This window comes from Panicum virgatum, chromosome 9N, assembly GCF_016808335.1.
Source record: "Panicum virgatum strain AP13 chromosome 9N, P.virgatum_v5, whole genome shotgun sequence".
Classification (NCBI taxonomy): Eukaryota; Viridiplantae; Streptophyta; class Magnoliopsida; order Poales; family Poaceae; genus Panicum; species Panicum virgatum.
Window position 1 is genome coordinate 41,569,786 of NC_053153.1, and position 15,586 is coordinate 41,585,371.

Sequence of the window (15,586 nt, forward strand, 5' to 3'; positions counted from 1 at the left end):
CGCAGACTCTCATGAAAATTCTTATTTTCGTGAAGGTCAGAAGAAGACTCTCACAAAAATTTATTTTCATGAGAGTTGTTCGCAGACCTCCACGAAAATGCTTAATTTCGTGAAGGCATTGAAAAAACCCTCATGAAAATAATGGATATTTCGTGAGAGTGTGCCCAAACTCTCATGGAATTAATGAATCCATTACAGCAACCTTAGGTTCCCGCGCAAATTTTCAGTCTCGCGGGCCTATCTTTGGTTGATGGTTAGCGCCAACAAAAATAGCCCAGCCCGCCAAGCAACTCAGCCTTTCCTCTATTCTCTACCCCTAGGACCAGCCCCCCCAATTCCCAGCGCCGCAACCTCCCCTCCGATCCATTCTTGGCGCCGCCCACCCCTCCCTAGCGCCGCCCACCCCCTCTCCCTCACCGCACTCTTCCGTCTCCCTGGCGCCAGGCATCCCCTTCCTTGCGACGCCCTCCCTCCTGCCTGTTTGCTGCTCCATCCTCTCCTTCCCTGGTCTGCCCCATCGATCTAGATCTGGTCTGCCTCCCTGCTGGTCCGCCCCATCGATCCCCTCTCTGGTCCGCCCCATCTACTCTCTCCCTCCCTGGTCCGCCCACCCCCTCCCTCACGCCGCCCACCCCTTCCCTCGCGACGCCGCCCGCTTGCTGCGGCCCCATCCCCCTCCCTCCCTCGCTGGTTCGTCTCGAAGCGCGTCGCCTCATGGCTCCCCCTCGCTGGTTCGTTCTTCTCTCCCTCACTGTTCTGATCACCTCCCTCCTTTGCTGCTGTGTCCCTCCCTACCTCCATCGCTGCCCATGCTCAAGATTGCCGTTGTTGTAGGTGGTGGAGGCTGTGACGCCGTTGCCGTGGCTATTCGTGACGCTGCCGCAGGAGCCGGAGTTGCCATTATTGTAGCTGTTGGAGGCCTTGACGCCCCTGTTCGTGACGCTACCGCCGGAGCCGGACGATTCCTCGCTGCAACATCCTTTGGAGAAGCTACCTCACCAGCACCCATCTATTGTACCTGCCTCCAATCCATCTGAGGTACTACAAAAATCCCGTTTTTTTTTCTCTATATGCCTTGCTGTATGCTGCGCTTGGTATATGGTGTGGTGTGTCTTTCTTATTTTATGGATGTTGCTTAAGTATTTATGTTATACTTAAATTCAGCTATAGTTATATAGGATTTGCAGAAGCTAAGTTGGCACCCAATAAGTGAGAATAAATTTTACTAGTAGGACCAGATCTAGTTGATGTCAATCTGGTGACCATAGGTACTAGTATGAATTGTTATTTGATTAGGTTGCATTATATGTTAATTCAAGGATGCTGCTGTGATAGTTAGGGGCTTGGTAAAAATATGTAGCAATTACTTTTGGTTTTTAGTTTATACATATGGTAAATTAGTCTAAATTTTTCATCCTTTAAAACAGAACAAAATAATGGAAGACCGTGAGTGGATGTATACTGGTTGGTGTCGTACACAAGCCCCCTCTAATGATTGGATTCATAACACCAATCAATTCTTAGATCATGCCTTTTCTATGCCTAATCTTGTTGAAGGTGACACAATTAAGTGTCATTGTGCCACATGCCGGAATTGTGTTAGGCATTAAAGGTTTACAATAGAGATGCATTTGTGTAGATTTGGGTTCAAGGATGATTACAGAATATGGACAGCACATGGTGAGATAATTGGTGATAGTCAGGTTGAAGGTGGACATGATGAGAGATTTTATGAAACTGACCGCATGAATGAAATGTTGGTTGAACTAGGCGGTGACCATTTACCCCCAGCTGATGAGGAACCAACAGGTTATGCGCAAGCTTTTTATAGGATGGTTGCTAGTGCTGATCAGTTAGTCCATGAGGACACAAAACACTCATCTCTTTCAGCTGTAGCACGTCTGATAGCTCTAAAATCACAATACAACATGTCAATTGCACACTTTGAAGCGAACTTGCAGCTGATCCATGAACTTTTGCCTGCTGATTCTAAGTTGCCTAAGGACTTTTACCAATCAAAGAAATTATTAGAGGGCCTTAGTATGCAGTATATCAAAATTGATGTTTGTTATAACAACTGCATGCTTTATTACAAAGAGAATGAAAGCAAAGAGAAGTGTGATGTTTGTGGTACCTCACGTTATGAGGAAGGCCGTAACAAAATCCCACGTAAGGTGTTGCGGTATCTTCCCATTGTTGATAGACTACAAAAGTTATATGCACATGCAACCACAGCAAAGCTAATGCAGTCTCACAGACCTAGCACTTCTGGCATGATGGTTCACCCGTGTGATGGAGAAGCATGGCAGCAATTTGATAAAGATTTTCCAGATTTTGCTATAGACCCTAGAAATGTGCGTCTTGCTTTTGCAACAGATGGCTTTACACCCTTTAGTTTGAATGCAGCTCCTTACTCATGTTGGCCCGTGTTTGTTACTCCATTGAATTTTCCACCATGCTCAATCATGAAATCAGAGTACATATTTTCCACCGTTAGCTACTTGTATGACAGTGCTGGTAGTCAGTGGTGGAGCTAGGGCCATAATGGGCACCCCCCCTTCTTCCCTGGAGGATTTTTTGGACCAGATCACTATCTCTTGCATGCCTACTGATTGCTGCATGCATGAAGCATGTATACAACTCACTATGATATATTGATATGTTCCAATCGCCCCCCCTCTCCTTCCACATCACGCTCCGCCACTGCTGCTAGCGACATATATGACAGCACTGATAATGCCAAGATATAATAATACATAAGCTGGATGGAAGACGTCATATATTTAAGGGCCAAATTTCTCTTCTTCATTCACGTAGTTAATGGATGAGGAACCATATTGCTGTGAAAAAAATAGCGCATTATAAAATTAGAAAGGAACCATAGTTACTTCAACCCAAGCAAACAGGCAAGGCCACATTCAACAAAAAGCATCACTCACCATGCAGAGAAATAAAGCAGCAGATCAGACAAAGGAATTAAGCTGTTTAATCCAGTAACATAATGAGTCAGATTTTTCTGCAACTATTAAGCAAGAATGACATGAGAAAATCTAGCATAGCATCCTGACAGCATGAATTTGTCTCAGCAAAATTTTCTCTCACAAAGAAAAAACTCGAATGCAAAATCAGACACCACTTTCACATGAAGGCACTAGGAGGGGTAGGAAGATCACACACCTTACAGATCCGCAATCCGATTGATGCAGGTCGTCTTCTCCCCCGGGCCCCCTCGCGGAGCTTGCCCTTTCGCTGAGAATTCTGTTGAAATCAAGAACATGACATGTTAGGGTTTAGGGAAAACGTTGGGTGGGGCGGGATGCAGGAGGGAGAGCGAGAGCGAGAGGGGGAGAAGATAGATGGTCCTCACCAGTGGGATGCGGCGCAGCAGGAGTCGCCGGCGTGGATTTTGCGGCGGCGGCGCGAAGAAGAGAGGAAACCTGCGTGCCTGCGAGGGAGAGAGGGCGGAGTCGAGATTTCATCTATTTTTTTCTTTATTTCTGTTATTTTCTTTTTATTTTAATTTTACAGCTCCACTGAAAGGACGACTTTGCCCCTCAGCTTATCCGTGATCTAGCAACCTTTCAGAGCGGGCCTAAGAGCATGTTCAATAATAGTCTACTTGTCTCTTAGGTTTATAAGAGACACCTATAAAATTACTCATACAATAGATTGTCTCTTTGTCTCTTCCAATAAATCCATAATCATTTTCTGTTTCTTTCACTCTCCACTTCATTTATTCTTACTGTCTAGAAGCGTCTTACTGTCTAGGACCGTGTGAAGAGACATCTCTTACATAAGAGTCTTTTCTCCAACTTTTTGCTTTTCTCTCTCTACCACATAAGCAAACAGAGGGCTATAAGCCCCTTGTACTTGCTCTAATAACCATTGAAAATTGGAACGGAGAAACATAAATTGTGATTGGCTGTACAAACGGTTGCCAAGGATTATAGAATACCTAGTTTTGATTAAATGCATGTGCATGCCCTTAGCCTAGCTTTAGCAATGCAAAAAGGGTATGCAAAACTGCACAAGGTACCAAGGACATGCACATACTTAGCTATCTAAGTCTCACAAGTCACAACCAAACACGGGCATCGGCAGGAACAGGAACTACTCAACACTGTGCGGGAAGTCCTCCATGAGCCACACTAACGGCCGCAACATCTCCACTTGGCACCCCCTCGTTCGTGTCCTGAGTGTTGGCTGAAGATGCCATACTCGCCGCGCTTCTACAGACGCGCATGCCGGCATCCACTTTGGCACATTCATGTTGTTCCTCCACCTCTATTAGGTGGCAAGTGCGAGGGAAGTCTGTGTTGGGGAAATGGCCCAGCCCATGTTGTAAATGGGCCAAATGTAGCGGCCCGAGGATCTATTTGTAAATATTGTACCCACTAGGGGGCCGGGGCTAAATTGCCGCCCCCCTCCCCTCCTATATATAGCTGGCCCAAGGGGTCAAAGGGGGACTCACTCTCTCCCTCATGAGTACTTCACTCTTTGAGCTCTGGTTTGGTGCGCCTTCGGTGCCTTCTCCCTCTCTGCTGCTTTGCGGAGTCTTCTCCCCAACAGTTTGGCGCCCACCCATCGGTTCGTTCCACCATACCATCCATCAGCCTTTGCCTCCCACGGTTTCGGCTCACGAAGAGCTGCCACGGCTTCGGCTCTTGCGTGGCTTCGGCTCCCACGGCTTCGGCTCACGAAGACCAGCCACGACTTCGGCTCTTGCGTGGCTTCGGCTCCCACGGCTTCGGTTCACGAAGACCAGCCACGGCTTCGGCTCTTGCCTGGCTTCGGCTTCGGCTTCGCCCGGCAGAACCTTCGTCTCCCACGGCTTCGGCTTTGGCTTCGCCCGGCAGCTCCACTTCGCCTCCCACGGCTTCGGCTTCACCTTCAACCCGCGCGGCTTTGGCTTCACCGGCTCCAGCTTCGGTTGTGGCTCTTCGGCACGCCAGGCTTCGCCGCGGCTCGCCAGGCTTCGCCGGCTCCAGCTCTGGCTGGCTTGGCTTCGCGGCTCCACCTTCGCCCGACGGCTCCGGCTTCGACCCAATGGCTTCGCCCGGCTCCAACTTTGGCTTCGCGTGGCTATGGCTTCGCCCGGCTGCAGCTCGGCTTCGACCGGCTCCAACGTCGGCTTCGACTGGCTCCAACGTTGGCTTCGCGTGGCTACGGCTTCGTCCGGCTCCAGCTCTTCGGTTCCTAAGGCCACGGCTTCGCGTGGCAAAGGCTTCGCCCGGCTCTAGCTCTTCGGCTCACAAGGCCACGGCTTCGCATGGCTAAGGCTTCGCTTCGCGACGACTTCAGCTCTGGCACTATAGCTTCGGCTCGGCTCCGTCTGACCGGCTCCGACCGGCTTCGGTCCTTCGGCTCCACCATCGGCTCCGAAGGCAGCGAAAATAGCAGTATTCATAGATCACGAAAGTGGCTCCGAAGCCCCCAATTTTTTGATACGAAGGTGCTAGAATGATACGTACTTTTGTCACTTGCAGGTAATGTTTGCAAAAAATAGTTTGTTGGATGCTTATTGGAAGATCCTAATTCAGCGGTTAAGTACGGGTCGTTCACATGTTGCACAAAAGAACAGTGATACTATACAATCAAAATCTTGATATAAGATATAAAGAATTAGTATCACATAGACACATATAACTTAGCCACCACCTGAAGCCTTGTAGGCAAACAATATTGTGTGGAAGCAAGCTGATAGCCGGCAATGGACTCGCACAACGCTGTGCTGGTGGGTGGCATTACCCTTGATTTGCGCTCACCATGCTTGATTCGCTGGGTAGCATCACCAGCAGTCAGGCAGTCAGGGAGCTTCGATGAACAGCTTAGAAGGAGAGAAGGGGCTGGGAGGGTGTGAGGGCGCACCAGTAGCAAATGACAGAGAGTGAAGTTGCTTGACCTTGAAGAAGGTGGTGGTTTGGGCTCCACGTTGCAGTGGTGCTCTTGAAGCGATGGAGGCTAGGTGCGTGGATGCTCACAGTGATGGCATATTTGGTGGGCAGGCGGCACTTGCGGCGAGTCCAGCAGTGGAAAACAGTGGCAGCGCTTCTCCCTTAGCGTGCTCTTATCGTGATTGCAGTGCGTGGCAAAGGTGAGGAGCAGCGGCGATAGGAGCATGCACAGAGAGTCGGACTTGCAAGTTTAGAGGGGCATGGGCGCCAAGGAGACATTATCGCCGGCGCTGTGCAAGACCAAGTCCCAGTTGAAGATGATGCAATGTTTTACAGTCATCTAGTTGAACCTAGTCGCCATAGCATCGATAAGGTGATTAGTCGAAATTAATCGTTGATCAGGCCGATTAGTAGAGCCTAGTTGAGCCTAATCGTCTGCATAGTCGTTTTGTCATACCATGACCGATATGATGTATAAGGAGAGCACAACAAGCAGTGCAGAGTAAGTAGAGCAAGCAAAGCAGAGAGCATGCAGTGCACATTCAGCTGCTCTCAGCAGGAGCTAACTAGAAGAGGAGAAGAGCAGACCTAGAAGACGAAGGCAAGAGCAGGAAAACACTTACCATCAGAGGAGGAGCTCATCTTGGGACTTGGGCACCGAGCTCTTGGGCGCAGGAATCCCTTGGGGAACCTCCAAAATGGAGAGGCTAGGAGCTCCTAAGTGGCTTCCTTGGCAGCTGCTTGCTCCTACATTGGTGCGCCTGCGCATAAGGCTTCGAGCGGGCGGCGGCACAATTTTAGGCAGGTGGGCATTGGCGCATTTGCGGCTCCCTGTGTTTTCTCCCAAGCGATTTGGGTGACGGCGGCTCAGAAGCACTGCACCCATGAATACATACCTGAAACCTAATGGGGCTAATGCCAGCCCAGTTTCCCAGTAGCCTTGTTTCTGATTGTTTTCTTGTCTAGTCGGACAACTAGTCACATTTAGTCAACAACTAAGCGGACGCCTAGAATTCTAGTCGCCCAAACCTAGTCGCAGCTGGTTATCGATGACGAGGGAACTAGCCTGGCTAATTGTGTTTAGTCGGACTTATATATAACATTGAGGCGACACGATACGGACGAAGGAGCTGTGCATGCCCGAGTCCTAGCTAGTTGAAGACCACATGGGCCAAGGAGGAGCTGCGCATGGTTGAGTCCCGATCGAAGACGACGCGGGCAACTACATGGGACTAGAGAGAGGTTGTAAGCTGAGTGGACCATTGATGGACCAAAAGTCAACATACCGCAGAAACGGTCCGCGTTTTAGAAATAGGTAAAGATTACTCTTGTTTTAGAACACATCCGGGGTTGCTAAATCTATCATCTAGATACTGTCATATTACCTTGCCTCTGTTACATATCCAAATCCTTCTTGCACGTATGTTTGTAATTTTTATATCTTCATTAGATGAGACTCAAAGGAAGAAATGATGAGTATGCATCAAATTTCGCTAAGAATTTCAGGAGCCAATGTACTAGATCAACCTTGTGCTAGATTGTTCATATAAACTTCTGAATTTGCCAATCATTTGAAGTTGAAGCTCAAGACATGTTATTGTGTCATCTTTCTGATTTTTTTTTATCATTTTGAAGCTCAAAACATATTCAGTACAGAACTTGTCATAACTTTTGAAATTTATTTCACTTTGCCTTGGAACTTCTTATATTCTGTATAGTTTTTAATTGAAATGTTCCTTGAGGGCTGTTAATTGGCCTGCTCAGCCTCTTCTCTCTTGAATAGAATCAGGAGCCTGCTGTGCTGTAAGCTCGACAAAATGTTCTGCTGCTGATTTGGAGACCATGGATGCTTTGTGATGTATGTGCTGTTCTGTAAGCGGTAGTTCAAATCAGCAGCCTTCTGCTGTTCATTACTGTTGTTCCAAGCGGAAACACAGAAAGGAACTGGATAACGTTACCCAAGGCAACCAAACAGAATCTGGGAATCATCACTCTGTAACAGATAACAGATAGCAGGGGTAGCTGATAACATTATCGTTACCACCCCATTGGCTGATTTATCCACTTCATAGTCTAGTGTATGCAAACTATTGTGTTAGTGTTAACTGATAGATGCTCCTGAGTGCAGGATGAATTCCAAGCGTAGGAGTCATAGTCCAGTTGAATACGAGGGTCGTGATAAAGATTATGAGACTTCAGGAAGAAAGGATAACTCAAGAGATCTAGAAGAGTCAAAAGATACTAGATTAGGAAGAGGTCATGATTCGGGTAGGCACATTGATAGGCATTCCTTTGGAACATCGCGTGACTCCAAGAGGCATGATGACTATAGGAGGTACCATGATAAGTACAGTGATGATCATAGTAGGAGCCATCTGAGAGCCTCTCGGTCAGATCTCGAATCAAGGGCTGATACCAATTATGATCACTCAAAGTGTGACTACACATCTGGTAGATCACGTGGTGACCAGCGAGATGTTGATAGTAGGTATGGAGAGAGATCTGTCAGTCGAGATCAGCGGAGCATAAATGAAAGAAGAAAGCAAGACTCCCGTCGTGCCTATCAAAGGAATGATATTGGAGAGTACAACAAATATACAGATGCAAGAAAACAAGAGTACAGAGATTATGGAGATGATAGAGATCATTGCAGGGTTGTTGATAAGGACAAGGAAACCATTAAGGAGGATGAAGTCCTGAAGAAGAGAGATGGAAAGAAAATTGAGAAAGAAGCTTTGGTTGAAATTAGGGAGAAGAGAAGAGGTATGTTCAGTTCATCTGGGATGAATACCGATAACCCAGGGGGTTAGTTGATTTTTTTTATTCCTTAACTTTCTTGTTGGTGCACCATTTTCTATATACACTCTTGGGGTAAAGTTATGAATTCTACAGATGCTAAACTATCCTCAGTGACAAATGAAACCTCGGATAACTCTGCAGCGACCTTAGATGATGGTGTGAATGCAGCTAAAGTTGCAGCTATGAAAGCCGCCGAATTAGGTAAGCTTTTCCTCATGGTCATCTTGTTTCAACAATTTGTCCATTCCTATGTTACCTCCAAGACTTGTTTTCTCCTTAGCTGATTGATTTTTTCTTTTGTGCCTGTCTTTACATTGACGCTTTCAGCTATCAACAATGCTGCTTGGCATAAAGAAAAGGGAAAATTGTTTTTCTTGATTTTGATGGGATGAACATTGCACTGAGCGCTGATAATTGATACATAAGAAACTATTTTTCCGTACTTCCATGATCGCATCCAGTGAGATGGCCATGATAGTAGTCTCTTCCCTGACAATTTGAGTAGTAGCTTGCATCATTGACCATCCCTGCTTTATGGCAGTGAATAGGAATATTGCTGCATTTGGTGCTGGAACTGGGCGCCTATCCACTGATCAGAAGAAAAAGCTTCTTTGGGGCAACAAAAAGAGCAATCCTTCGGAGGAGGTAAGCATCCAGTGAATGGGTGGTGGTTTGTTTATTATTATTATTACTTTATTTATTTATTTATTCATTTCATTCAGTTTGTTATAGACAAGTTATCATTTGTTTTTATCACTGATACTACAGATAAGTAATCACTGGGACTTAAATTTGTTTCCTGATCATGAACGCCAAGAGAAATTTAACAAACTCATGGTAATTCCTCTCCTTCACGATGTTTTTTAAATATTTCTGTCCTTCCAAATCTATTTCTTAAATTTTTAGCAGCTCATATACCTTACTACTCTGCCATGCACTAACACTGTTTTAGAGTCTGAGGATGCCTTGGTGGCTATGGCCTATTGCAGGGTGTGAGGAGCAGTGGTCCGGTTCAGGAGAAAAAGGTTGAGAACATGGACGGGAGCTCAGACGAAGCCAAGAAGCTGGAGGAGCTCGATACCAACCTGGAGAAGCATTATATAGCAGGACTCCGCCGAAGAGATGGCAGGACCGTTGGTCTTGGCCTCTAGGGCACTCTGCTTGCAAATGCTATGGAATCGGAAAAATCGAAAGCCTACTATGTATATTTTTTTATGGCTTGTTTATCCTGGCACGCAGACAGTTAACTACCTATTTTATTTACCTATGTTATTGTGTAACTTATTATTCTAGAGGACTGGTTCACTCTTATGTTTGCTTATTGTTGATCACAAGCACGACTGCAGCTATTCCTAACATCAAATGTTGTTTCCTGAGGCCTTCAGCAAGATGTCTAGCTTTCTTATTGTCAAAGTGAAAAAGTTCAGTGTCACCATGTCTAGTTTCTCCCACCTCTCTACATTTGAGTATGCTTAGGGTGTGTTTGGTTGGCCTTTCAACCCTGTTTTTACTTTTAAAAAACCTAAAGGCCAACCAAAGGGCAATTTTTCCCTTAGGTGCTAGTAAAAAAATAGTTTTTTAGCTCAATCTTCATAGCAGCTCCCCTTGGTTTTTTTTTTGTGAGGGTTAACTTTTGCTCATAATTGCCAACCTGCGGTTAGTTGTGAAAAAAGAAGTGATGCTTTTGGGTGTCACTCAGGCAGAACTCGGGGGCGGCCCTAGAGTTTTCATCGCCGTTGTCGCTCTGGCGTCTTGGCGAGGCCTCTCTGGCCGTGCTCCCTCAGTCCCTGCCCTTCTCTATTTTCACCCTCTTCGTTGACCACTGTCCAGGTAGGGAATGACGGCGGCGGCACGATATCTTCTACCAGGCAGCGCCATTCTCTGTCCCCGGCTTGGCTCGGCTCTTCCACGCCACTTTCCTCTCTGTTGAAACCTCCTGTCTACCCTCATCTCCGAGCTTTGAGGCTTAGGGCGTCCGTAATGGCTACCTATTTAGCTAGGTAGATTTGATGTGACAAAAAAATAGAAGAGAGTAGTCACTAGCGACCATCAAATAGCTGATCTATTTCACGTAGCTTAATAACATATGAGAGGAACGTATGAGTCTAATAGTATAAAATAGTCTTTGATTTTATCTCTCACCTCCACATCAGGAGACTACATAGCTAGTACCAGCTATTACCATTGTGGACGCCCTTAAGGACTTCAAAAAAGATAGAGTGGACTATTTGCTTTTAGCTGAATATTCCCATCATGCTACCATTATTGGTCAAATGGGGTACCAGTACACTCAGCCGTATTTTCACAAAGGAGAATATACAAGAAAGCACCAAGCACCAGAAATTGGACTTCAATGGGTTATGATGTGCATGCGTAGGTCGACCAAGGTTCTTTTATAAGATGTTTCGGATGAGCCATGAGGTTTCATGTCACTTTTTATCAATGGTCTCGCTGGCGATGTTCTTGTGGATTGTTGGAGGACCCCAACTATGAAGATCATTTTACACTGTTGTTCTGGACAATTCACACCAAGTTTCATGAAGCATTAAATTGTTTGCGCAAGTTAGCAAAGGACAATATCAAACCAAGTTAGCATAGGACAATATCTGAGCATGAAAAGATCAAAGAGGACTGTTTCTACCCTTATTTTAAAGGCGCTATTCGAGATGGTTCACATATTGAAGTCGAAGTGCTAGCAGAGGAAGTGGTTAACCACACTGGCGGACCCAAGGCCCGGCTAGCCTGGGCACTGCCCCGGGCTCCCATGAGAAGGAGCCATTAGCAGTTGAGCAGTTACAACCTTGCAGTTGAGTAGTTGCAACCTTGCAGGAACACATTTAAGCCAAAAGCAGGAGCCAATAGCAATTGAGCAAGGCACAATAAGAGCAGGCAAACAGCACGCCTGCAGGAACACATTTAAGCCAAAAGCAGGAGCCAATAGCAATTGAGCAAGGCACAATAAGAGCAGGCAAACAGCACGCCTTCGTTGCATATGAGTAACAAGAGATAGACCAATCAATTTGCTAGTTATAAAATCTCACGGAGCCAAACATCTTATTAAAGTTTGTTTTACTCTTTTTTTGTCAATAGTTATACTTAACTGATGAGATTATCCAAAAATGACTAAAGCAAGCTAATACAACTTTACCAATGTTAGTAGTCGATATGTTTGTGTAAACTTATTATCGACTATTATATGTGCCCAGGCTCTATAAAATCTCTGGGTCCGCCACTGGTTAACTATACATACCAATATGAATATACATCTCAGAACGTCCTAGCTACTTATGACTTTGACTTGAGATTTATCTTCGTTGTTGCTGGTTGGCTTGATTCTGCACGACACATGACCTCAATCATGTGTTAGCAAACTTTCATTTCTTTCATGTGCCTCTCAAAGATAAAAATGGTTCCTCACAAAGTAATTAATACTTCTATTGTTATTTGCTTTGCTAGTCGCACTTTTATAGGATAATATTATCCTGTGGACTCTGGTTATCGAAACGGAACATGATACCTTGCCCCTTTTAAAACAAGCGCATATCGTATTCCAGAATTTTCTATCATTCTGCAAGGGAAGTAGGAGGTGTTCAATTTCTTGCATTCATCCCTAGTTTCTCTACTCGTACTCCCAAGCATATCATTCTTGCTTGTATAGCATTGCACAGTTTTATTCATGACAGTAAATTGTATGATAAGGAGTTCGATAGAGGTGTTGCTGATGAGGACTACCAACAAGAACAAACATTTACCACAGCACAAACACAAGGCGATGAGAATCCAAATGGTGAGAATGAGGATACTAAAAATGCAATTCGCAGTAGGATAGTTGATGTTTTGGTTAGTGCGAGAGGGAGATAAATTATATTGAAGGAGGATCCCATATGAACCATATTATTTTATTCTACTATTACTGTATTAATGTGACCTTATCTGTTAGGATGGTGGAAAGGGAAGTTCTTATTCTTTGTTTGTGCGTAACTTTACAACTTTGTTGCGAACGGACCTATAGCTGAGTTGGTTAGAGGACTCTAGTAGTACCTCCTCACATCCTGGATTCGACTCCTCGTAAGAGAGAATTTCAGGCTGGGGTTAAAAAGATACAATCATCTGTCCCATGCCAAAGCTCATGGTCAAGAGTTGGCCCGAGTCACACAGGATACAGTTCCCTTTGGGTTGGACGGGACTTTGTGGATTTTCTTAGTCATGGTGAGGGACCTTCTTCTTTCACTAACACTCAGGGGGTGGCTAGCCCTTCGCAGGCCGAGTTCAACTTTACAATTTTGTTACATACCATGATAAATTAAGGCTAGTGAAATATAAGTGTAATTCTACAATTTTGATATAAAGTTCGACTTCATCCGAGATCATATAAAAAAATTATGAATTTTTTTTGCGGGGTACCATTTGTAGGGATGGACCAAGCCATCATTCGCTCATAAAAAATGCATTTTTAGGGACGGCTAAGACCATCACCCGCACCTACCCGCCCCTAAAATTGCTCTTTTTAGGATCACCCGCCCTTGAAAATGAGACTCATTTGTAGGGGCGGGTGATGGCATCACCCGCTACTAAAAATGGTTTTTCAGGGGTGAGTCAAAAGCTACATTGACTCTGCTCCATTTGTAGTAACGGGTTACTTTTTGAGAATTGATAAAGAACTACTCTTAAACTAGAGAAATATATTTTCTATTTTCTGCTGCAATAAAATTGATTATCCTCTAATTAAATTCGAACCAATAGGAGGATTTAATTTTAAGGAGGAATATATGGTTTTAAAGTTAATTGAGTTTTTCATGTGTTAATTCAATTTCTGCCCAACAGTGATATGAAATTAATGTAAAAGAAAGATGTTTTATTCTATTTCTGCCCAACAGTGGTATAGAATAGAACTTAAAGTTTTAATTGTTGTCTTTTCAGACAAAGATTTGCATGTAGTCCTTCTTGAAGGGACAAAAGAAAATGAACTGAGTATTTGTTACTCAGAAAGAAAGTCATCGCATGAGAAAAATGTATTCTCTATAAAGAATGGCATGAAAAGAAAAGTACTTATGGATATTTATCCAAGAAAAGAAGATAGAGCAATAAGAGATCATTTTGAGAAATGTCTCTTATGTACTCTCTATCAAGTAGAATTCATTTTGAGTTCAGCTAAAGTTGTAATAAGTCATGCACTATTAATTTGACCAACGTCAGATTAAGCATGTGTGTCATGAAATATTCGGATTTATGTATGAATTTGATGTGAGCCAATCCCGGCATTTATGTTCGTGAAATGCATGAGATAACACCTGCATGGCGGAGTAAAGTTGGCATAGTGCTTCTCCTGCATGGTGGGGGAAAGTTGTGATGACTCATATGCTTTTGGTGCATCCCATACAGGGAGAGAACTTTGGAATAGCTCTTATGCTATCCTAGAATTGATCGAGCACTTGAATTGTGTCATACTGATTTAAGAAGAATGGAAAGTTACATACGAACCTCAAGATAAGAATGATATGCGAGCGTGGCTTGCTAAATACTGGTCATAAAGGAATCAGTTGAGTTCTCGAAGTGAAATGAAGGAAAAGTACTCCCATACGAATCAAGAAATTACTGTTTTGCATGATGTAATCATGCGGATGAAGTAATAAAAGTTTCCTCATTCCCAAGAGTTATGAATAGTTTTCGAAATTGTGGCAGAACAGTTCATGCCACATTTCGAGGGGGAGAAATGTGAGACAGTAAAAAAAGATATTCACCTGTAATGTGTATTGAAAGCAAGAGATGATCTATTAAAGAATGAATGTGACCGTCATGTGGAGTACAACAGTCAATATATTGATACCCATATGTAAAGAAATAGCAAAAATTTTGGACCTTTTTATAGTTCTAAAAGAAAGATAGCGTGATTAGCCAGTATTCATGCTGGACGACCCTTACAGATTGTAAGATGGTGCTTACATAGCACATATAAAGTCTTTAACAGATGGAACCCAAACAAGAGAATTGCTGATTCGTCATCTTTACAGAAGATGGGATAATCTGGGGGAGCATGGTATGCAGAGACCTAAGACTTGAAGAGAAGTAGAAATGTGTGTCCACTTCGATGATTCAAGAGCAAGAATTTTCTCATACCTGCTAATGTTGTCTACAACGCCATATATAATGTGCAAAGTAAAGAAAACTAAATGGAGGTTGATTCCACCTCAATTGATGAAGTCATAAGAATTCCATGGGTTAATTCTATGGAAAAAGAAATGATTCCTAAAAGAGCCATCACAGTAGGCCATAATGGACCTACAAAACTGAAATGTGACTCCAGAGGGAATGTTGAAAGATATAAAGCAAAGACTTGTGTCAAAGCCTTTTAGACAAACAAAAGAGAATTGAAGTAAATCCATTTATGGATTGAAGTAAGCCTCGAGACGGTGATATCTAAAGTCTGTTGATATAGTAAGAAAGTTTGGGTTTAAAAAGGACTGAGGAGGACAATGGTTTTTTAAGCAAAGTTAAAGAATGGAAAATTTGATTTCCACATCTTAAATGTAGATAACATCCTACTTTCCAGTGGCGGTGTTAATATGCTATTATAGATAAAGAATCCTTGTCCTCAAAATTTGATCTCGATGATGGGCTTTTCATTCTAAGAATTGAGACTCATCAAGATAAAAGAAAGGGGTATTATAGTTATCACAAATGCATACTCAGAAAAGATTCTAAAGAAATGAAGTATGCAAACAAGTAAACCTACGCCTGTTCCTATTGTCAAGGGTAACAGGGAACCTTAGTGTTCCAGGAACCAATGTGAGATGGAAATAGTTCCATATGCTTTAGTTGTTGGAAGTTTATGAGCACGCAAGTAAAGAATTTACCCTGACATAGTTAGTTCGTGTATCCGGGTTATTTTGGCA

General features: G+C 43.9%; 1 protein-coding gene across 9 annotated transcripts; it reads left to right on the forward strand.

The window, feature by feature from the left end:
* The first annotated feature begins 305 nt into the window (after positions 1 to 305).
* Positions 306 to 10,077, forward strand: LOC120693276 (arginine/serine-rich coiled-coil protein 2-like). 9 transcript variants are annotated; one of them, XM_039976696.1, is made up of 7 exons: positions 330 to 731; positions 835 to 1,038; positions 7,678 to 8,657; positions 8,835 to 8,894; positions 9,235 to 9,338; positions 9,462 to 9,530; positions 9,646 to 10,077. In XM_039976696.1, exons 3-7 carry the CDS (start codon positions 8,024 to 8,026, stop codon positions 9,721 to 9,723), a joined length of 945 nt encoding a protein of 314 aa, XP_039832630.1. In that variant the 5' UTR covers positions 330 to 731; positions 835 to 1,038; positions 7,678 to 8,023; the 3' UTR covers positions 9,724 to 10,077. The 9 variants fall into 9 exon arrangements, with proteins under 9 accessions (XP_039832631.1, XP_039832630.1, XP_039832632.1 ...); XM_039976694.1 differs by having other exon boundaries at positions 335 to 731; positions 8,023 to 8,699; positions 8,772 to 8,894; XM_039976692.1 differs by having other exon boundaries at positions 337 to 731; positions 7,678 to 8,699; positions 8,787 to 8,894; positions 9,683 to 10,077.
* Positions 10,078 to 15,586: the final 5,509 nt, after the last annotated feature.

Coding starts and splice junctions, on each gene's coding strand:
- LOC120693276 (XM_039976689.1), top strand. CDS start 8,024: ATGAATTCCAAGCGTAGGAGTCATAGTCCAGTTGAATACGAGGGTCGT. Junction 8,700..8,771: donor GAATACCGATAACCCAGGGG/GTTAGTTGATTT, acceptor CTTGGGGTAAAG/TTATGAATTCTACAGATGCT. Junction 9,339..9,461: donor AGAGCAATCCTTCGGAGGAG/GTAAGCATCCAG, acceptor CTGATACTACAG/ATAAGTAATCACTGGGACTT.